The sequence below is a fragment of the Cryptomeria japonica genome, chromosome 7 (assembly GCF_030272615.1).
Source record: "Cryptomeria japonica chromosome 7, Sugi_1.0, whole genome shotgun sequence".
Taxonomy (NCBI): Eukaryota; Viridiplantae; Streptophyta; class Pinopsida; order Cupressales; family Cupressaceae; genus Cryptomeria; species Cryptomeria japonica.
The window spans coordinates 202,083,655-202,106,933 of NC_081411.1; the positions used below are offsets into that span (position 1 = coordinate 202,083,655).

The window sequence follows — 23,279 nt, forward strand, 5'->3', positions numbered from 1 at the left end:
GAACCTAGCAGGACAGCTAACATTTCCAGGCAAGCAATGATTAAAGCAGAGACGAAGGGTTTTCTTCCCCATTCTCGGTTGAATTCGAGATGGGAAGAGATCAGTGATACCAATTTCGGCACGTTCAACTGGGCTGCATTCAAGATAAGAATGTTCGGAACTGCAGGACACAATCCATCTCCAACAGCTGTCAAGATTGTGAGAAGCGGAATAGTTGCAGTGGCTGGCTTTCCTCCCGCCATTCAATGCCCAGATCTAGTCTTGGAATGTGCAGCACGTTACAATCTGGAGCGGAAGACGATCTCAACGCCAGACGGCAAGTTACTGGCAACATTGACTCCAGAGGCGATTGGTGAAGCCTTCGGAATCCCTTCACATTACTCCATGACATACAGGACCAGCAGTGGAGCCCAAGCAGTCTATGAAGCAGGCCCCACCAGGTGCGCTGATTTGATCAACAAGCAATGGTTGCTGAAACCTAGAGTGCACGTTTCCAAGATGCCCAAGACTCTCACGATCTTCGAGTTCAAGCAGGAGTATGTGGACATGATAAAAATGTTGAGCAGAGTAATGGGATGCTCGCACACGGTAAACTTCGAGCCTTGGATGTTCTTCTACATTGGCGAGATCATGAATTCTAATACATTGATCGACTGGGCCAGATTGATCAGCCATTACTTGCACGAACAACTGAAGAACTTGCAGGAGAAAAAGTCTCAGTCCTTCTTCATGAGTTCCTATCTGTTCTATATGCTGGCACGAAGGGGTGGATTCGATGGGCTACCAGCAAGAGGAATCATGGGCTGCGGGCCAGCTCAGCTAAAAGTGCATGAATGTTATCCTCAGCTACATCTCCACAACGTGAATTCCTACAAGTTGGCGAATGACACCTTCACCATGTACCTGACACGACTTATGCAAAATAAGCTGCACATGAGGTTGTCTTCGCAAGCAAGTGCTTTGGTCCAGAAATATGGCGCCGTGTTCCTGCAGTTCCCCAAGTTCACCTACATCAGGACACAGGGTTTCTCCTTCCAATCTTACAAATTGCCTAGATATCCGTCAGATAAGCTTATATTGCTCGAGCTCATGAGGCAGTTGACTGCCTACGACCAGCTGCAGAAGAAGAAGAAGAAGCAGTCTATTGAATTTCCAGTTGTCTTGGGGAATTTCATGGAGATATGCCCAGGATTGGAGGCCGTTGAAAGTGCAGCAGGCGAGTTGGCATTCTACCGACTATCATTCTACACTTCCAGGGCCCAATATGATCCCTACAGCCAAATCAGGAAAGTTGCTGGTGTCAAATTCATACATAGATTTCACTTGGAGGATTACTGGGCCGGCGCCAAGGACGACTTTGAGGTCCGGAGAAGAATGCACTCCAGACTGCCCCTCGACATCATCAGAATAAGTGAGATCCATCAGGTGCCAGACCAGGTAAAGGAAGACTCAGATTTGATGCAACTCGAATTCGAGAGGATAAAAGATCAACCTATCCTGTTGCCAGATTGGTCGGAGCCGGAGGTAGATGATTTAAACACTTTGGCTAGGCCAGTGCTAAAATTCACTAAGCACTGGATTGACAGGCAGACGAGAAAGTTGGTTGAAAACCATGTCCCCCTGACATATCAGCTGATGGGAAATCTGGATTCTCACAGCGAAGCAATTGAGGACTCTTCACAGGGTCAGGCAGGACGAGAGGCCCGGATAGACAAGGGAAAAAGTGCCCCAAAGAGGCCAAGGATAGCAAAGACAAAGGACGTTCAGCAGGAAGCCCAGCAGGAGGAGCCTCCACAAAAGAGGATGAGGACAGGAAGGGAACATTCACCAGTCAACTCTGCAAGCGTACAAGAAGTAGAAATGTTCCCACATCCCGCAAGCCCACTTCCAGGAAATGTTCCAGCACCTGGTATACTTAGCATCAATGCTTCACAGGGCCGTCATCAGCCGAAGAGTCAAAGGCAAGAGGTTTCCCCGCACCTGGAAGAGGTTCGCCAGGATAATTTCGTAGAGACTATCCCTGGCGAAATGGAAGAGGAATCTCAAGAGCAGGTGCATGCAGGGGAGTATAGCCATTCCATCCCTGCGCCGGATTGGTTGGTAGGCAGGTTGGGAAATGAAGCAAGAGGGGAGCCCAATCCTGCTCAGGAATTAGAAGAATTATTGAAAAGGATGGATCAGCCACTTGAAAGGAAGGCCCCCCGGAAGTTTTCCAAGGTAGTCAGGGAACAATCCGGAGCCCGAACCTTGCACATTGCTAAACCTGCTATGGATAGGGATAGAAGTGAGATCAGGCAGGAGGATTACGTCATCAGACAGGTGGATCTCGGCCATGCTTCCACCGGTCAAGTAATGGGAGATTTCGACGATTCCTCCTTTGCCATGAAGGAGAAATTGTTGAAAGTGAAAACAAAGTGCAAGCGGCTGAAGGAGGAAAACGAACTTCTATGCGAGTATGTCAGGAGTTTCAAGAAGCCCCTCAGGGAAGCAGGTCCTTCAGCCACTCCCCCTCCCTTCCTTCCTAAGGAAGTAATTGACGATGCGGAACTTACAAAGGAAATGGCACAAAATTCCCGAGAATGGATAGATGATGTTTATACTGAAGCAGGGAGATTTGTAGAAGATCTAGCTCAGCTCCATTCAAGGTTTGTGGCCCTTCTAAGTAGATTGGAAACGGCAGAAGGACTATGGGAAGACGTTGATGTCTACCAAGACTTAACCATTTCCCGACTTAGGGCTCTGATGAGGACTCCAAGGCAAACACTGGTAGACGGGAAGGTAATCCAGGAAAATGAAGCCTACGACTTTCCCCGATGGTTCTACGCCATCTGTTCAGGGAAAAACACCCTTGATAAATTCAGCATTGATTCCGTCACCTTGAAGGAATCCATCAGAGGGATACAGGAAGAAATCCTCAGTGCCATGGAAGCTTTATTTTCAAGAAAACTCAGCAACGGGGGAATAACAGTGAATTCTTTGAAATCCCAGTTGCATGATTTCTTCTTCGTCAGTTCGTTTCCCAAGGAACATTTTGCAAATGTTTCTTCATTCTCCGGTATGATGAAGAAAACACAAGAAGCCATGACAGATTGGGAAAGTTTCTTTTCCAAAAGTGAAGAGGAGATTGCCTTGATGGAATTCAACATCGAGAATGTGCCAAGTGTCTCCATTGGAGAATTGGAGGCCGTCGTCAGTAGGTTCATTACTTACGCCATTAATGAGCGAGATAACGGCCGTCCGTTTTTAGACGAGAGTCTTTTGACTGAACCATGATGGCGTATTTGTGGCTGAAGGGAACAAGTGACTAAGCACGGGACCGGTCAACGCATGCCACCGCAGGATAAGGGAATCTTTTTGCATGTCGTCCCCTCATAATGGTTTTATGACGGATTCTTTTTGCATGTCACCGTCGCTTGAAGGATGATGGGTATTTATGACGACGTCAGTTATATTCCAGGCATGATCATCATCATGGGCGCTATTTTAGGCCCTTTTAAATTTATTGTAAATGGGCATAATGGGTTAGTTAATGCAGATTCCCACCTTGTTGCATCATGTGTGGGGAATCTTTTGGGCAAACCCTAATTAGGGTTTTGCATGTAATCTGAGCTTGAGGCCTATATAAGAAGGCGACTCCCTCATTTGTAAAGGAGGAGAGACTATAGTCAGAGATTGTTGCTAGGAGTTTTTGAAGCAAACACTTAATACATTGTTCAATTGTTGGTGTGTTCTTGTGTTGTTTCATAACTTGCATGGTCTCGTTCTCTTCATAGATTAGATTTGTTTTCATGCAATTAGATGAACTGGATTTGATAGGATCGCTTGTTGCCAAGTCCTTGCTCATACTTTTGGTGTGTAGCTGATTGTTGCATACCGTGCAAAGTTAGTCTGAGCCTCGTTATAAGTGTATGTCTAACTTCGATTGTTAGGAGAGATTGTTCTATCTGATGGTTTCTTTTGACAATTTGAAAATCTTTAGCACTCCCCCTGAAGATTGCACTGCCTTCGTGTAAGTTGTGCTTTGCTGGCGAAGCGAATCGCGGTTGGATTTTGCACAAGTTATCCCGTCTCCTTGTTCCTAGGATTAGATTACCTTTAGTTTAGCTTCCCTCTACCCTATTCCCATTTACATTCTGCATATTTAATAGTCCGAAAATCTAAAACTTAGAGCTTCATTGCAAATCATCCGTCGATAAATTCTCGAGCTTGCATAGATTTCTTCAACATACGTAAGGCCCCTTGGATTACCAGCAATCACATCAGCCAACTGAGTCACATCCGCAGCATAAAAGGAACCTTGGAGTCGGTTGTCTGATTCTTCTACTATATCAGCATGCAATCGTACTTTGATCAAGAGAGAGTGAAGTGACAGTTTGGCAACTTTATTCTGTGCTGGACGCCGTCATAAAAAACACGTCAACAGTAACCTTGGAGTTGTCTCATTTGATCACGAAGTATAGCATATGACAAACTTTGTTCAAAAGAGGATAAGATACCAAAATCGCTCCTGTCCCTCAGGAAGGGACCAGGGCGAAGTACATTGTAGCTCCCGTCCCTCTCCCAGGGACCAGAGCGATATTCTTCATAGGGCATGTTCTGGACGAAAATCAAGCAAGTTATAAGTTTGAAGGCAAGAAAGACGACGAGATGAACTCATTGAAGATAAATTGAAGATTACCAAATGTCAACAAGGGACCTCAAATGCCTGGTTCGCTCCTGTCCCTCAGGAAGGGACCAGAGCGATTTTTGTCTAAGACAAATTTCTTGCCAAGTTACAACCGATCCCAAGGCATGGATGAATGGAATGGGACGTTACGAATCCGTTGAAGATAATTTTGGAGGTTAGCAATGTGATGTGGAGCCTACAAGAGCAAGATCACTCCTGTCCCTCTCCAAGGGACCAGGGCGATATAATGGTTATATTGCCGTTCCTCCAAGTTCAAGACACTCCAAGGCGAAGAACAAGGTGGTGAGGACATTTTAGGACATCTCCATCAAACACAAAGTTACAAAGGTCGCCAAGTTAAAGAATTTGCATCAAGACACCTAATTCGCTCCTGTCCCTCAGGAAGGGACCAGAGCGAAATTTGCATAAAGGCATAGATTTCGAAAGATTAACAAGCATCAAGTGATTAAGGAAGATCAAGGAATCACGTTTTACCCAATGAGGACAATTGCAAGTTGGAGAACGCAAGCATGAACCCAAAGACTTGAAGTTCGCTCCTGTCCCTCAGGAAGGGACCAGAGCGATATCTATTATATTGGCCAAATCTCTCAAAAATCACGTAAGGTCAAGGGTTTGCAAGGTCGTATGGGGTCCAGGACATGATTAAAAGATGATATTCAAAGGCTTCAAACGTTAAAAGATCCCCAAATTGAACACAGAAGCTATATCGCTCCTGTCCCTCTCCAAGGGACCAGAGCGATTTGTATGGGATCCTTCATTTTCCTTCAAAATTCATGCCAAGTCAAGGTTTTTCGAGATCACACAAGGTATAAGGTGTCATTTGAAGATGATGTACAAAGGTTTTGAACGTCAAAGTGTTACCAATTTGTGCAAGGAACTCATATCGCTCCTGTCCTTTGGACAAGGACCAAGGCGATTTTTATTAAAAAACTCATGTTTCGTCAAAATCATGTCAAGGCAAGTTTATGCTAGATCAAGAACGTCCTTTAAGAGGCAATGAACGAAGAACCAAGGTTGAAAGGTGATGCATTTGGACTAGAGCTTCAAGATCGCTCCTGTCCCTCTCCAAGGGACAAGGGCGATGATCCTTCCAACGTCTAAACGCCTTGTAGAATTCAAGTGGAACGAAAGGGGAGCGAAAGAATAGCATTGTTTGTCCATCATAACAAAGATTGAAGTTCGAAGTCACAAAGATTAAAGAGAAATTATGAGGATCGCCCCTGTCCCTCTCCAAGGGACCAGGGCGATATTTGCCAAAGCATTCATGTTCCTTCGAAGATCATAACAAAACAAGTTACAAAGGGTCTAAAACGCCATTTGGAAGGCAATGAACGAGGAGTTAGAATCAAAAACGAGGAATTTCAAAATAGAAGATAAGGATCGCTCCTGTCCCTCTCCAAGGGACCAGGGCGATATTCTTCCTAACATCAAATGCGCCTTGTAAAGGTTAAATGAAGCAAGCATGGAATGAAGAAACAAGGTTATTATTTGCCTCATGATGGAAATTTGAGATCAAAGATGCAAGATTACGGAAAAACAATGGAGATCGCTCCTGTCCCTCTCCAAGGGACCAGGGCGATAATGGTCATGAGATGCATTTATTCACACATGCAAGACACTCAAGTTCGAAAGACCCAACAAAAATACCGATTTGAACGTAAGGATAGAGACTTTGGACGTCGAAATTGCAAGAATCATGACAAAATTGATGGATCGCTCCTGTCCCTCTCCAAGGGACCAGGGCGATGAGGTACGTATCTTCCATTTTCAAAATTTGGCGCTCAAACATACATTTTTTAAATTTATTTAAAATGCTAAAAAAAAAAGAAAAATCGATATTTAATGAAAATTAGCATTTAAATATTGCGCTTAATGTTAATTAATTATTTTGCCTTGTAAAAATCGAATTTGTCAATTTAAATGATAAAGGCATTTAATTAATTATTTATTAATTAATAAAAAACCAAGAGGAGCGCTAAGATATGGAGGTCGACCTTGTTATTTATTTAAAAATCGTTTAAATTGCCTTATATTTTACCAAAGTCGGCCTTGGGGTGAATGGAGAGGTGAGCGCTATAAAGGGAGAGGTGAAAATCATTATTTTCACATTATCATTTTTTCATCTCATATGCGATCAAAGGGAGAAGTGCGGATTTATATCCAAGGAAGTGCGAAATTGTGTTTGAAAGTGCGATTTGGAGTTTACAAAGCTAGGTGGTGCGAACTACTATCCAAAGTGGTGCGAGTCCAAGTTTCCATTTGAAGCGAATTGTCAAAGGCATTGAAGAACACGTCAAAAAACTTGAAGGGTGGCGAACTTAATAAGAAGAACGTTGGCTTGAGGAGATCACGTTGAAGACTATATATTTTCGATCTTTTTTGCCTAGGCGAATTTTTCTTTATTTGCATTCTAGAGTTAGCTCTCTATTGAGGTATGGCGATATTTGCTTTATTGTTTTATTTTTTAAATTTTAGATCGTCATAGCTTAAATTTTGAATTTTGAATTCCTAGCTCAATCGTTTTATTTTAGGAAATGATAACTCAAAGACTTATCATGAGGTTTCCTAAAATATTCTCTAATCTATGTTATTTATTGCAATATCTAGCTTCTCATTATGAAATGTTGTGTAGGTATGGCAACCCCAAAGGCGGGAGCATCCACCAGTCGTTCAGCTCTCATGAAAGAAGATCAGAAGACCGAAGAAGTGGAGACTAAGATCGTGTCCAAGTGGAGCAACATTGGAGATACAAACTTAGGCAACTTCAGCACAAAGAAGTTTCGAGAGGTCCCTTACATTGGCAAACCATCACCTGTCGCCCGGAGAATAATCGAGAGTGGCATCATTAAGGCGGCCGGCTTTCCTCCAGCTATTCAGTGCCACGAGTTGATGATCGAGTGTGCTCGTCACTATGATCCACAGTCCAAAACGATCGTGTCCAAAGAGGGAAACACTTTGGCGTACCTTTCAGAGGAAGCTATAAGTGAAGCTTTCCATCTTCCAGAGCACAGGGACATGATATACAAGAGCATAGAAGGAGCCAGATCAATGTACGAAGATGATCCAGATGCTTGTCTAAGCATTATCAATAAGAACTGGCTACTTAAGAGCCGTCCCCGTCTGAGCAAGGTCCCGAACACACCGCACAGGATTGATTTCCAGGAGGAGTACAGAGATTTAATTACCATGCTCAACCGAGTTACAGGAGCCCCTCATGCCTTCTATTTTGAGAAGTGGATGTTTTACTTCATCTAGGTGATTGTTCAAGGGAAAGGTACGATACATTGGGCTAGGATGATTAGCCATTGCTTGGACGTACAGTTGAGGAGACTCAAGGCTACTAAGTCCTTCCACATGAGTTCATACGTCATCTATGCCTTGATTAGGAGTGTTGAATACGCAGGACTACCTCACAGAGGAGTGATTGGAAGAGGACCCGGCGAGGTCAGAGCTTGTGATTCCTATGCCTACTTGCATCATCCGCCAGGGAGCAACTATAAGTTGGTTAATGATACTTTCACGATGAACATCACTAGGACGTTGCAAGGTGGAATTCACAACAGATTATCTCAGGATGCCCAGGAATTCATAAAGAGGTACGGTGCTTGGTTCATTCAGTTTCCCAAGTTCACTTATATTAGAGTGCATGGATGTCCTTTACCTCCATACATGTTGCCGAGATATCCGACAGACAGAATTGTGTTACTTGAAGTAACAAGACAGTTGGCAGCATATGTGAAGGCATTCAGACACAGACATCAGAATGGAGTTCCAGTACCTATCATTTTGGGTAACTCAGTTGAGGTATGTCCTAATGCTTTAGCCATGGATGACGCAGAGAAGGAGTTAGCCTTGTATTCTTTTTCATCTTTTGCTTTGAGAGAAAGCTTTGATCCACATGGACATTTAGAGGAGATAGTCGGCAGAAAGTTTAGGCATGAGTACCAAATAGAAGATTTTATGATGAATCTCTTAGATGATCTTGAAGTGAAACGGAAAATGCATTCTAGATTGCCTTTGGATTTCATCAGGAAATGCAGGATTTACAGAGTGGCCGACCAAGCTCAGGACAGTGGCAGACATATCCAGTCTTCCTATGATCGAGAAAGCAAAACAATAAGGTTAGATTGGAATGAGCCCGAGGTCGTGAATTTAGATACTTTGATGGCACCAGTCTTGTCTTGTACTCGCAGATGGGTTGACATACAACATCAGAAGTTGAGAGAACAAGGCATAGCTATGACTTTCACTTTGGAAGAGAAACCTGCCGAAGGTGGAGCTAGTGTGAGTGAAGGCAATCCTAATCCTAGAAATTCAGGTGAAGGAAACCTTCGATGTGCCAGTGAGGGCAATCTCCATCCAAGAGGTTCGAAGAGGAAAGAGAGACCTGGAAAGAGAGAATCTTCCAAGAAGAAACAAGAGGCTAACCGAGATCGTTCATCCGGTACATCTTCTAGACCTGAGAAGAGAACAATTCAAGTGGAAGAATCCATGGAATCGATGGTACAGAACGATAGGCAGGAGGAAGGACAAGCACAACAAGGGTCACCAGATGGATCTCTCCAGGACTATGAGTTAGATGAAGATAAAGAAGACAATGAAATAACATCTCCTCCCAGACAGGAAGAAATAGTGCATAAAGAGATTCAAGTTCAAGAAACAAGATCGATTATTCCAGATTGGTTGAAGGAAAGATTAACCAAGGTGATCGTAGTAGAGGACGAGGACAATGCAATTGATTTAGAGAGCCTTGTTGGACGTTCACACGAAGTAACAGAGAAGAGAAAGGCTACCAAGATGTCCAAGATGATTCGAGATGAGACTGGATCCAGAAAACTGCAGATAGCTACACCGGCAGCAGACAAATATGAAGGTGAGATCCTAGCAGAGGAATATGATATACAGACATTTGAGCTAGGACCATCTACAGCAGAGCAGACTTTAGATGATGCCACCGATTCATTTGAGGCATTGAAAGACAAGCTTAGAGAAGAAATGGAGGAGAACAGAAATCTTGAGAGAGAGGTCGGTGCATGGAGGACTTATTTCAGTCATATCAATGAACCTTTGGGACGTTAGGATCCAGCTAGATCACCAGTGCAGGCACTTCCACTTCAATCAATCAATGAGGCAGAAAGATTCAGGAACATGGTCCAACGTACAAGTAATTGGATGGATAGATCTCATAGAGTGGCCATAGAGTTTGTAACAAGGATGATGAAGATTATTCATCAAGCTATCCAAGTTCTTGAGATAATCCACAATTTGATGATAACAGTAGCTGCATTTGCCCATACCAAGGATGTCGTCATTCCTGTCTTGAAAGTTATTAGACACACATCCAGGAAAGTTTTAGCGCAAGAGAAGATCTTGGATGGGGAATCTCACAGTTTGTTTCAGTGGTCAACCTTACTCCATATGAAGAGTGTTTTCTTCGAGGACATCAGTGTTAGATGTGGCCAAGTTGAGGAGGTGATCAATCCGATCCAGGACAGAGTATTTGAGGTACTTCGTACCATTCTTGGCAGAAGGATCGAGGTCGAGACAGATGTGGATATGCAGGAATTAGAGGATAGAATCAAGGTCATCTTTTGCAAGGACGCAAATGTTACAGATGAGCAATATGATCAGATGTTTGCCACCATGCTCCTGATTGAAAGAACAAAGGAGCTTGAATCCACTTGGGACGCGGCTCTTCTAGATGCATTCGATCAGGTCATCCACTTGGAAGAGAGTATGAAGAATCTTCCCGAGATTCCAATTGCAGAAATCGAAGGAATCGTGACAAGATTCATTGCATATGCCAAAAAAGAACATTGGAAAGGGAATAAGGTTCTAGATGAAAGGTTGTTATAGATGACATGGCATCTTATTTGTCATTGGTTTATGTCTCCTAGGTTTTTGTGCCAAATTTAATATTTGGCTATGTATTTAATATTGTTCAGTAAAAAGGAGGCCATTTGTAACAAACCCTAATTAGGGTTTAGGTGTCATGATCTTGACCGTTGATCTACTTTCGATCTGGACCTTTCATTGTAACTGGGGATGCTATTTATACCCCCATTTTTCATTTCATTTGGTAATAGTCAATAGATGATAGTTGATGTAAGAGAGAATAGAGATTAAAGAGATTAGAGTTAGAAGCAATTTTATTTTGTAGCAAGATTGAGTTTTGAAGAGAGGAATTCAAGCAATTGTTGTACATGATGACTTGGAAATCAATAAAATATTGAAGTTATGGTGTTTTGTTGCAACTTTCTTGGTTATCTTCATGGTTGTTTAACTTACTTGAATCATGCTCAATCAAAGTAGTGTGTTAGTTTGAAGGACATAGTGTGAGACTTGATCATTGGTAGGATTCGTAATCCAAACCACTAGCTTCTTGCTGATTGTAGGAACGCCTTGCGTGGTCGACTGGAGAATACTTTGAGTCCCTTAATCTTCAATCATTATTGTATCTTGGATATGTACCTTCGTGGTAGTGTCTTTGATCTTTGATGCATTGAGTATCATTTTGTTACCTTAGAAGATCGCATCAATTTCAATTGAGTTGTTACCTTATGGCAAAATTGAAGTTGGTTGAATCTTGCCAAGTCTTGTCTACACGAAGTCATTTTTAGGGTTAGATTAGATTAGGCCTCTTTCAAACCCTACTCTTTTGTTATTTTTGAATAGTTTCTTAGTTTAGCAAATCTTTAGCTTTCGGAATGCGTAAGACCCCTTGAAGGAAACAGCAAATCACATCATACCGCTGGAAGCTTGTCCACACGTAGAGACCCTACTAACAGAACCTTGGAGTCTTCCTAACTGATCCTTTATGCGAATCTTCAGCAGTTAGAGACTATTTTCTCAAGAGAGGATAAGATGCCTATTGGTATTTTATTCTGTGTATGATGGTGTATAAAATACACGTCAACACATAGTATGGGCAATAATGAACCTGTACAATCTGCAATGTGGTGAGAAGCCAAATCATTAGTCATTTAGGCCTTTTGACAGCAAAGTATGCCTCATGAGATGATCACCATAACTGCTGTAGATGGAGCTTCAGATCTGCCATTGTCACTGTTGATGAATGTCACCAAAAATGCCTGAAAACTGATTGGATTTCTGCCTTATGACAGCGCCTAGCCTCTTCCAATGATCCTTGGGCCAAGAGAGGTGGGTCCTAGGAGGGGTGGACCTGGTCTGGTTCGATTTCTTCAAATTAATTATATGAGCACTCTTTTCACCAACAAATGCACCAAAAGATATCGCCTAAGTCACACCTCCAATCTGCAATCATCAAAATGTGGAATCGATGCAACTATGGGGAAATATGAGTGAAAACAAGGGTACCATGAGGTCTGCAACCTCTGTCAACAGCAAGCCAAAAATCCACGATCTGCCTCCAATCAATCTCCAAATTCTCAAATAGGAATATCGCTATCCTCCTGGTTCAAAAATATGCCTCCAATGTCAATCTTTGTCAAATCTGAAAATTCTGAAGTCTGAAGCACATGAGGTCTGATATGAAAACTCTTTAGGCACAAATTGAGAAGATGAAGTACTTCTCACTCCTTTAGCAACCCCTTAGAGGATCTTTCACCTTCTCAGTTATGCTTGACCAATAGGGAGGTATCGTTCCCTAAGATCTTCTGCAGAAAACTAGTGTCTTCACACTCACAAGAGATAACAACCAAACAACTAATGCCGAATGTGTGTTCCCCTTCTTCTATTTATACATTACTTGACACGTCACAATCACCTTCTAGAATATAAGGGTAGGTACACTTTAATTATTTTATTAAGTGACTTTATTATTATTTTATTTTTATACTTTAGTCACTTTTAATTAAATTAATTAAATATAAAGTCACCTTTTAATAATTAATTTATTTTAATGACTTTATAAGAAATTAATTTAATTAATTTCTCCTTATTACTCCTTTTAGCCAAAAGGCTAAAATTGGGGACATTACAAATGTTTGTATGAATTTTGTCAAGCCAACAGTGGTTGATCAACTTCATGGAGATGCGAACTCTAACAATGTTCCCTTACAGGAGCAATCTCTACAGTTGGTTGAATACGAAGTTTACCCTTTGGTTGGGCATGAGGCGTGCATGACTGTCATCTCTCCTTGTAAGTGGCATCCATATGAAGAAAGCAAGTTGGATTTGATGAGTTATTCCTTAACTCCGAGTAGGGCAATGTTTATATCAGAATGGAATAGTGCAAGCTGATTGGGGATCTGCAGGTGGTGCTCGTAGCCATGGTGCGATGTCAAGCTTTTAGCGGATACGGCTAGAACATCTGCGCAAGGTCTGGGATCCCGGAGCTTGTCAGATGGTAGATAGTTAAGGATTGCTTGAGGGCAAGCAATCTTTGGGCCGAGAGGACTTGTTGTGACGTTTTCACACATCGCCCCATTGCAAATGGGGACCCTTGCTTTTTTGCTTTTTAGGGTTTGTTCTTTTGGTTTTTTAGGGTTTTGTTAGTTAGCCTTTGCATTTTGAGTGCTGTCGGGGAGATCAATAGGGTAGCAAGTCCTACTTAAGTGATGCCCTAGTCCTGAAATTTTGGTTAAGTCTGGAATGTCCTGAAATTTGGCTAAGTCTGGAATGTCCTGATCCTGAAATTTGACTAAGTCTGGAAACTGAAAAACCTCAAAAAGCTAGATTTTGGAATATAACTCCTGGAGGTCTGAAACCACTCTCAAACATCCTGAAAGTATATATGGAATATAACTTAAAGTATAATATCTTTCTTCTTTCTTATACTTAAATGTTATATTCCATAAAAGTTATCCTGATAGAGAGTTCGAAAAGTCAAATTTCGCTCCTGTCCTTCACTGAGGATCCAGAGCGAATTTCGCTCCTGTCCCTCCCAGGAGGACCAAGGCGAAGCGCTCCTATCCCTCACCAAGGGACCAGGGCGATAATACTTATTTGAGCCATTCCTGACCTTGTTTGGACGAATTGAGACATCAAAGGCATGGTGAAGGGCAAAATGAGCATGATGGAGCATCCAGACTTGATCAAAAGCAATGAAATGATGAAGTTTTTGCCTAGAAGGTCAAATTCGCTCCTGTCCCTCACTGAAGGACCAGAGCGATTTTCTTTATATGCACAATTTTAGACCTTTTTTTGGACATTAACTTTTATTCATAGCATGAAGCAGGATGATATCTTCCCTAGCAAAGACATTTCATGGTGAAAAGTGAAGCATTTGGGCCTGGAGGACAAAAATCGCTCCTGTCCCTCACTGAAGGACCGGAGCTTCAAATCCAAAATTGCCTTGTCCTTGAAAGTTTTGAACAATTTCGCGAATTGAGAAGATCAAAGGAGATACATTTTATCAGTTGAATATAACTTGAAAGCGCAATCATGAGGAAAATTGACCCTAGAAGCAAAATCGCTCCTGTCCCTCTGCCAGGGACCAGGGCGAATTTAAGTGATAGCTCCCGTCCCTCTCTCAAGGACCAGAGCGATTTTTCCTATAAGACAGGTTTTGGGCGAAGATCAAGTAAGTGTTAAGTTTGAGGCAAGCAAAGCAGGCGTAACGAGTCCGTTGAAGATAATTTGAAGATTGCAAAAACGCCAAGTGAAGCCCATATTGTCCTAGGCGCTCTTGTCCCTCTCCCAGGGACCAGAGCGATTTCTTCCTTAGACAAATCTCTCGCCAAAATGAAGCAAATTACATGTCAAGGATGAGTGAAGGGAAGCATAGCGGATCCATTGAAGATGGTTTTAAAAGTTAGCAAAGCATGATTGAGCCTACAAGTGAAAGTTCGCTCCTGTCCCTCAGCCGGGGACCAGGGCGAACTCAAGGTTATTTAATATTGCCTCCAAGCTTAAATCACTCCAAGCTAAGACACAAAGGGGCAATGATGTTTGGAACGCCTCGGAGAGAAAGTAAAGTATCAAAGACCGCAAAGGTGATGGAAATGCCCAAATTCGCTCCTGTCCCTCACCAAGGGACCAGAGCGAAATGTTGAAGTGTGTCCAAGTTTAAGTTGCCACTCACATTTCAAGTGTTCAAAAGGGAGTAAGGAACATCATTTTACACCGTGAAGACAGTTGCAAGTTGATATAAACAAGGATGAGCACAAGGAACAAAGGTTCGCTCCTGTCCCTCACCAAAGGACCAGGGCGATATTCACTCAAATATCAAATTTGCATTGTAAAGGACGAGTAAAGTATGCATGGAATGAATGAATAACATTGTTACTTGCCTTGGGATATAAATTGGTGATTAAAGAGACAAAGACCCAAGGAAAAAGGCAAGTTCGCTCCTGTCCCTCACCAAGGGACCAGGGCGAAAGTACTTTAAAGCGCACTCCTTCCACAAAAGGGACGAATTAAGCTCAAGATTCCCAATTAAAATGCTATTTTGGACGTCTAAGACATGACTCTGAACGTGAAAAACGAGAAAAACAAGGCCAAAATGAAGGAGCGCTCCTGTCCCTCTCCCAGGGACCAGAGCGATATGATTAGTGTCCCTTATTCCTCCCATGCTTAGGCGCCAATATTTTCGAATTACATTAAAATGCCAAATTCGATAAAAATGTGAAAGATTTAATTAAATTGGTATTTAAAAATAGCGCATGGACATTCAATAATTAATTTAAAGCCTTTAAAAAATCGAGGTTTTTAATTACAAAGACATTTAATTAATTATTATTAAATTAAATTTTGAAAAAAGGGAGCGCTTGGGGTATTATTTTGCAAGGTCGGCCCCCTCTTTTATTAAATTTTATTTGTTTTTTGGGCCTATTTTCCAAGTCGGCCTAGGGGCAATTATCAAGATGAGCGCCTATATAAGAGGGGTGTGTTGAGCATGTTAATCCATCTTTCAATCATTTGTCCAAGTGCGATTTTGAAGGAGCAATAAAGGAGTGCGAAATCTGGTCCAAGAAGGAGTGTGAGTTGAAGGCTAGAGGTGGAGCGAATTTTCCTCAAGACGTTGAAGGCTAGAAGTGGTGAAGTTGATAGAAGAAGCACATTTTGAAGACTTTGATCCACATTTTGCCTAGCAAACTTGCTTAATTTTGCATCTTTTCTTAGAGTTAATTCCCAAGTGGAGGTATGGTGAGATTCTCCTAGTCTCAATTTTGAATTTTGAATTTTCAATCTCAAGTGGCTTAGTAAATTTAGGAAATAATAATTCAAAGATTTATCATGAGGTTTCCTAATTTAAAACTTAAATCCTCTTTCTAATCTATATTTCCACGTTGCAAAATATATTACTAATTTTGAAATGTTGTGTAGGTATCAAGATGGCGACTCCAAGCTCGAAGGATCTGCAAGTCGGAAGGTTCTCCTCAAGGAAAATCAAGCCAGATCAAGGACGGTCTCCTCAAGGACGATCAAGCAAGGACAAGGGCGGCCTCCTCCAATCCAGCGTTTCAAGGCGAGGTACATCATCATCCTGCAAATCAAGGACACAAGAAGTTAAAGCAAAGGGTTCGTTGAAGAAGCAGATAGTTCCAGAAGAATTAATTAAAACTAGCTTCTCAACAACATCATGTTGAATATTTACCAAGTTACAAGTGTCAGACGAGGTGGCATCCCAGTCATCGCTCATCCAGTCAGTGTGGTCCACCTCAGCATTTCCAGATTCAATGTACCTAACTCATGGAAGGTGGCACAAACTCCGATGTACCTACCCCGACTATCCATTGGTCGATTTTTCTAGAGAGGACATGTGTCCAAGCAATACAATTTTATCATTGGTCAAGCATTAAATGTTATGTAATGGTTGTAACAAACCCTAATTAGGGTTTTCATTGTTGAATCTTGGCCATTGATCTCGAATTGATCTAAGCCATCGAATTGTATTGAGGGCACTATATAAGCCCTGGCATTTCATTTTGTAAAGGCATTAGGAATTAGAGAGAATAGGTTAGTTGGAAGAGTTAGAATATAGTTGATAGAATAGCAATTAGAGTAGAGTAGAAAGAGAAGGCAAAGATTGTTGCCAAGATGTTGTTGTAAAAGACTTGTAACTTCATTGAAGAAATGGTGAAATTTATGGGTCGATTCGACAATTTGCATGGTCTTTATACTTCTCATATTTGATTTCATGTTATTAGATGAGTGGAAGAAATATGCTTGATTGATGGTGAAATTCGCATATCCATACTACTAGCAGTTTGTTGATTGCAGACTTGCCTTGTGTAGTCAACTGGAATCATTCAGCTTAAGCTTAACTTCAATTGTCGCTTCTTCATTGATATGCATCAACCTGATGGTGTCTATGCCTGCAGTGATGATTTGAACATCATAAAGCTTCCCTTCGAAGATCGCACTAGCCTTGTGGAGATGGTCCTGCGATGTCAAAACAAGACCTAGTTAGAGTTTCATCAAAGATCAATCATTGCTCCTACATTCTTAGTATTAGGATTAGATCCTCTCTTCGCCCTCATCCTTTTTCCATTTTTTCAAATCTAAGCTAGTAAGAGCCTGTGTTCCAGCAAAGCAGATCAGAAGTTCAATCATCAAAATTAAGTCCCCTTGTGATTCCTGCAAATCACATCATACCACTGGAGCTTATCCACACGTAGAGACCCTACTAAAAAGAACATTGGAGTCATCCTAATTGATCCTTTTTGCGATATCTTCAGCAGTTAGCGACTTTATTCAAGAGAGGATAAGATGCCTTTGGGTATTTTATTTTGTGTATGATTGTGTACAAAATACACGTCAACAGGACTGTAATGTCCCCAATTTTAATAAAGTGACTTAATTAAGTTAATTAATTAAGTGGTCCTAAATTTTAAATAATATCATAAGGACTTATTTAATTAATTAATTTAATTACTAAATAAAGGGGCCCAAATTAATAAAATAATAAACTTTTGGTGTCGGCCGTTTGTAACCCTTCGGGAAACTTCTCGGAGCCCATTTATAAGGCCGAGTTTGGCATAGTTGTAGGTATGATGGTGAATTTGATGTTTTCTTTGTATTTACGAATTCCAGTTGGAGTTTGGCATTGTTGCAGTTTTGGAGGTGCAAGACCCTACCTATTTTGTAATCGCAGTTTCGGTGGTTAACAACCACCTGTTGTGACCTTTTCACACATCGCCCCGTTGCTAACGGGGACCCCCTCTTTTCCGGCTTCCTATGTTGTTAGGTTAGGGTTTTTGCTGCTTAGTGGGCAATTTTGTGTTTTCTATGCCTGAGTCTCAGAGTTTTGATCATGCCTAGTGCCGTTTAGGGTTTTTGAGGTTATAGGATAGAGTTGCAAACGTTGATATTTTAACGATCCTAAATTTTGTCTAAGTGTTGACCTTCTTGAGCGTTAACGTGTTTTTAAACACGCGCATCAATGATTTTAAAGTGCCAAGGTATTCCCAGACCTTTTGGAGTTGTTTTCTCGCTCTTAGGTATTATTTAAATTGATTTCGCACTTTATCCCGATAATTTTCTAGTGTTTCGCTCAATTTTTTGGAAAATTTGCGTAAGTCCAATCTAACAAGTTTCTAAGTGATTTTGAGTGGTTAAAAGGCCAAATTCCTAAGGGAAATTCATATTTCAAGGGTTAGAAGGTGAAATTCCATGCTAGAGGTGCTTTTCCCCTCATATTCCAGACTACCCACCGTTTTCACCCACTCAAAATCCACACTACACATGGGTTTCCCCTGAAATCCATACTAGCTATGATTTTCCACCACTGTTTATCCATGCCTGGGTCGTTTTTCCCTTGGAAGAGGTAAAATTTGGCTAAGTGTCAGGATTTTTCTAGACTCCCATCGATTTTCCACTAGGAGTGTAGACTGAAGTGCGGACAACGTTGAGGATGATTCCATGCCTGGATCAATTTTCCACTAGGCTGTTTTGTGACAAGTTAGTGCGGATTTTTGTGCAGACTCTCAGTCCCTACTGTTGTGACCTAATCACACATCATCCCATCCCAGATAGGGACCCCCCTAACTTTTAGGCCCTTTTGGTCGTTTGGTCTTGGTTTTTTGTGAGTTTTGGTGGCAGTCTCGTCAGTCTCTCCACTTTGCACATGTTCGAGGGTCATTTGGAGTTAATTTGCTTTTCGTTTGAGCGAGTTTGGTGAAGTCTAGGGCCTATTTGAGTTGGTAAACTTCATAAAAGGCACGCTTTCGGTGTAATTATTTTATTTATTGTTAATCTCTGCTCAGAGATATTGGTAACCATGATAGATAATTGTTGAAAGTCCCCAATGTAGCTCTCTAAGTTCCCAACCTGCTTAAGCTAAGCAAGCTCTCTGAAATATGATTTTGGATCCTTTTTATCAAAACGTTTAACCAACCGATCAGCAAACCCCTGATATGAAGTGATGATGTTATGGTGCAGGGTGATCATTCCGTTATGCCACCAATCATTTTACCACTCCATCTAGATGCAATGTAGCGAATTTGATTGCATCTCCTTCTGTCATAGGCTATAAATTGAAATAGGTATCCAACTTGTGTATCTAGGATCGAGCTGTGACCTTCCCACTTCCATCGAACAATGGTAAAGTCAACTTGCTAGTAGCATATTCCAGATCCTTGTTCTGATTTCATGGCCTCCTGTCTTGCCTGGCTCTAGCATGTTCCCTTTTCTAAGTCAAGAACCTATCAAAGTCCAAGTGTTCCTTTACATCTGGTGGTAATAGGCTCCACTCGTCATGCACTGTCATGACGTTGTCTACAAACACTACATCATCATCCTCCCCTACACCTCCTTCTTCAGGCTCATCTTTCAAGTAAGTTGGCCTAGTAGGCTGCTCAACGGTGTGTGTAGGAGCTCTACGAGCCCTGGGACTACCCACCACACTTCTGTTATCTTGTTGTTCTTGATTCTGCCTCCTAGGATTAGCCAACTGCTGTATGGTTGTTGTGAGTAGCTGCCCATCTTATAATCCTCTCATGGTTGCCCTCACTTCTGCAGCCTCATCACGTGGTGAACTATTGTCTCTTCTATCACCCATTCCGGCAACATGTTCTGGAAGTCCTGAGGATGACCCCCTCAGGAACACCAATCAAGCCAGAGGCTGTTTCCCCTTCAGGTATCCATTGTGGATGCCAATTTTTTGTGTATTCCCTCTGATAGTACCTTCTTTCTCTGTCACTTGGTTGCATTAACAAATTGAGTCAATCCCACAAGATGGCAGGAGACCGCTCTGATACCACTGTGAAGAACCCTTTGTCCTCTGTGCTGATATCCTGTTGTTTGGTTTGCAACTGGGGTTTGATTTGGTTTTGTAATTTCTGATTTTATTTGCTTTTTGAGAATTTTCAGATATGATGAATGCAGAATATAGACAAATGCTCATTCACAACTAACTTCAATTCAATTGCATATATAATTACATTAAGTTTATAGAAATAGCATATTTCCAGCACTCGAAACCCTTGAACTATTTAGAATTAAAAAAAGCAATTACAAATGGAATGATTGGAACCTGAAATTCTGATTCGAACTGCTGCATAGATTTTTCCTTCACTCCAAAAGGCTGCAATTGATTTCCTATATTAGGCCGCTGCCGCCAAGATTATTTTTAGAATTTTTGAATGCCTCTAATGCAAAATCGCCCAAGCCCTAGATGGTACAACTGGGTGAGGAGTGTAGCTGGGCTGAGAAGAAAATTATACAGCTTGTAGCAGCTGTAAATGTTGACAATCCTTATATATTGAATCTGCTATCGATTCAACTCTTTCTCCTCCTTCAATTGAGGAAAACTTGAAGAAATACTTTGTAGTTTAAGTACAATTTGGACTGCTGATGTGAAGTACTCCTATAGACCAAATTCAGAAGATATTTCACTTCCTCAAATGGTTGCACATGGAAGATTATGCAGAGAGAAATTCATGAAGACAAAATGCAATAATGATGCCTTGGTTCTATTTCCAAAGGTTTTTATATATTCTCCATGAAGGGGGTCAAATTTCTTCTAATTCATTAAACATTTTTAATGTTGGAAATAACTTAATTTCACCCCCTTGGCCTAAGCACCTCACTAAAATAATCAATTGGCCCCTTTTTAATGATGCAAAGACCCCTTCTTTATGAAATATTAATAACTTTATAATATAATATTAAATGCCTTATTATAATTAATTATTAATAGTGTTCACTTTATTAATAATTAAATAATCATAACTCCCCAAATAATCATTATTTTTCAATTTTGTCTGGAAGTTAACCATTTTATCCTTTGAACGTTCAGCTGCCTTACTAAAAATAGAAAGCGCCCCCCTCTATGTAACTTTGACTTACTATAAATAGTAAGTAATGCATACAGAGTCCTAGAGACCTCAAACGAAAGCCAAAACTGCTAACCACTGAACAATGGAGATGATACAAGTCTCAAAAGACCCTCTAACCATCCTTATTAGCCTACGAGGGTCAGAATAATAGGCTAATCATCCAAAAATCCATGTCTGCTAAAATGGGGACATTACACTCGGCCTTAGATCAGTGATGAATGTGAATTACCATTTAAAGATGTTGTACTGTGACTCCTAAGTATAGGAGCTGGTTGGTCTGGTATGGATTTTTGTTAAGCAAGAATCTTCCTCTATAAGGGTGATGGCAATTTGATGGGGCATTGAAAGGGTATGATATAGATAAGATTCTAATTGAACGATACATACATGGTATTGACAAACTTGATAAAAGTTGTAAAGATGGTACATATTCCAAAATTTGGAGTTGAGTACTGATCTAAGATCAAGGATTGTATACTTCAATCCAAATTTTTGCTATGTGAAAGTTTAGTTAGAGGGATGGGGGTTTAAAATTTGATTAATATGTTTTTTCCATTTATAGGGCGGAGGTTGTTTTAGTTTGGCATGGTGAGGGATGCAGTTAATATTGTAGATTTATGTGTTAGTAGAGGGAGGTACTAATAGTAGACCTGAATAATTTTGTATTATAGAGGCCACCTAGCTTGTACCTAAACTATTTTGATCTTTTCTTAGGGCCAAGGTTCTAAATGTACAATATGTATTAAATCAGCTAATGTTGAGCTCTTGAGTTGATATTTAAAAATGCAATTTTTGCTTGCACCTGAGTCTCTCACAAATAATATATATAACAAAGTTGTAGCTTTTGAATCTTAAATATGTACTCTAACATTCAGTCAAATTATTCCTCCGTCTTCTTTATCTGTAGTTATCTGCACCCATATTCAAATTTGTGTGTGCAATAACATGCATACATACTCTGTGCCCACATGTATGGATATATACATCCACGCCCAATCATGTATAGATTGATTTCAAAGTACACATGGACACAATATTTACATGGGTATATGCTTACGTGAGATGAATACCTTTCCATGAGCATTTCTAATGTGGTCTTTATGTCAACTTCCAAAAATTATATTCTATTTTTCTGGAAACGCTTAAATTGAAGGTGTCTTGGGTTCATAAGCTAATATTTCTAATGGAAATTTTTTATATACAGGCTAGTTTCAGTTTTTTAATTTTGCATGCTTTTGAGCTATTTTGTTCTTCCTAAGATTATTCTAGTTGTACTTATGAGAGGTTAAAATCTTGTGGCCTCAAGCTAAATTTTCTAACCAGATTATTTTTTCTGCGTGTTCGCCAGTTTTGGTTCCTTATTTTTAGATACTTTTGAGCTATATGGAATTAGCTAACGTTGACTAAATCTTCTTCCTTTCTATAGTGGTTGCCCATGTTGAAGCAAGCAAAAACTGTAAAAAGAGGATTGCAACAGCATATGCAAAAAGTAAAAAAATTGATTGGAAGTTAAATCATGTCGAATCACTTTATATGAAACAAAGTCCAGTTAGGGAAAACGATGACGCAAATAAAAGGTCTTCAAAGAAGCAGAGACAAAAGAAGCTGACAGATTATTGATAATTGTATAAAACATGTGCATGATTTAGTATATTGTAATGCTTATGGTGCATTGTATTATACATGTACTAGGTTGCTTATTTTCAATTTTTTATGATTACTTTAAGCACATTGTCATTACGTATAAGTTATAGCTTTATTTAAGCTTCGTCCTTGAATTCTAATGATAGTTCACATTCAAAATTCATTTTTTTTTAAATAAAGAACACAGATGTCGTCAAATATGGAAAAATGTGATTGTTTATCTTCGCTAATCTGTTCAAATTTGTTAATCTAAAATTGGTTCTGTTTTTGTTGGACTTAGTAGTATTAATTTGACTTGTCCCCAAAACGTGTTTGTCCTCTTTACTTCCTTTTTTTTTTAAAAGGGGGTAAAAATTTATTCAACACAAAGAGAATTACAGGGAAGCAAGAACAGAACATTACACAACTCTATCTCCATCAACTAACTGCTCCAACATATGAGACAATTTCAGTGATAATTCCCCTCTATCCACAAGATTCCAACCTTCCCTTCGATTAGAAGCCCTTTTGGCCAAGCAATCTGCTACTCTATTTCACTCCCTAAGAATGTAAGTAAAAGTAACAGATTCCAAAGAACTACACAACTTTAAAATCTGTTTAATAACCAGGGCCAAGTGCCAATTAACATCATTAAACCGTTGCTCATTCAGCAGAGTCACCACCACTTGTGAATCAGATTCACAAATAATCTTTTTCCAGCCAAGAACACTTCTCTCCATGGCATACAAAATGACAAGAACCTC

The 23,279-nt window shown here is 40.5% G+C and overlaps 1 protein-coding gene across 2 annotated transcripts in view; it reads left to right on the forward strand.

The window, feature by feature from the left end:
- The window catches only part of LOC131857139 ((6-4)DNA photolyase-like), a 144,161-nt gene extending 121,503 nt beyond the window's left edge, over nt 1-22,658 (forward strand). For both annotated transcript variants that reach the window (XM_059209278.1, XM_059209277.1), the window contains exon 14: nt 22,319-22,658. In XM_059209278.1, coding sequence (XP_059065261.1) covers nt 22,319-22,512 — 194 coding nt within the window. In that variant the 3' untranslated portion in view covers nt 22,513-22,658. The remainder of the gene's footprint in view (nt 1-22,318) is intronic.
- The last annotated feature ends 621 nt before the right edge of the window (nt 22,659-23,279 follow it).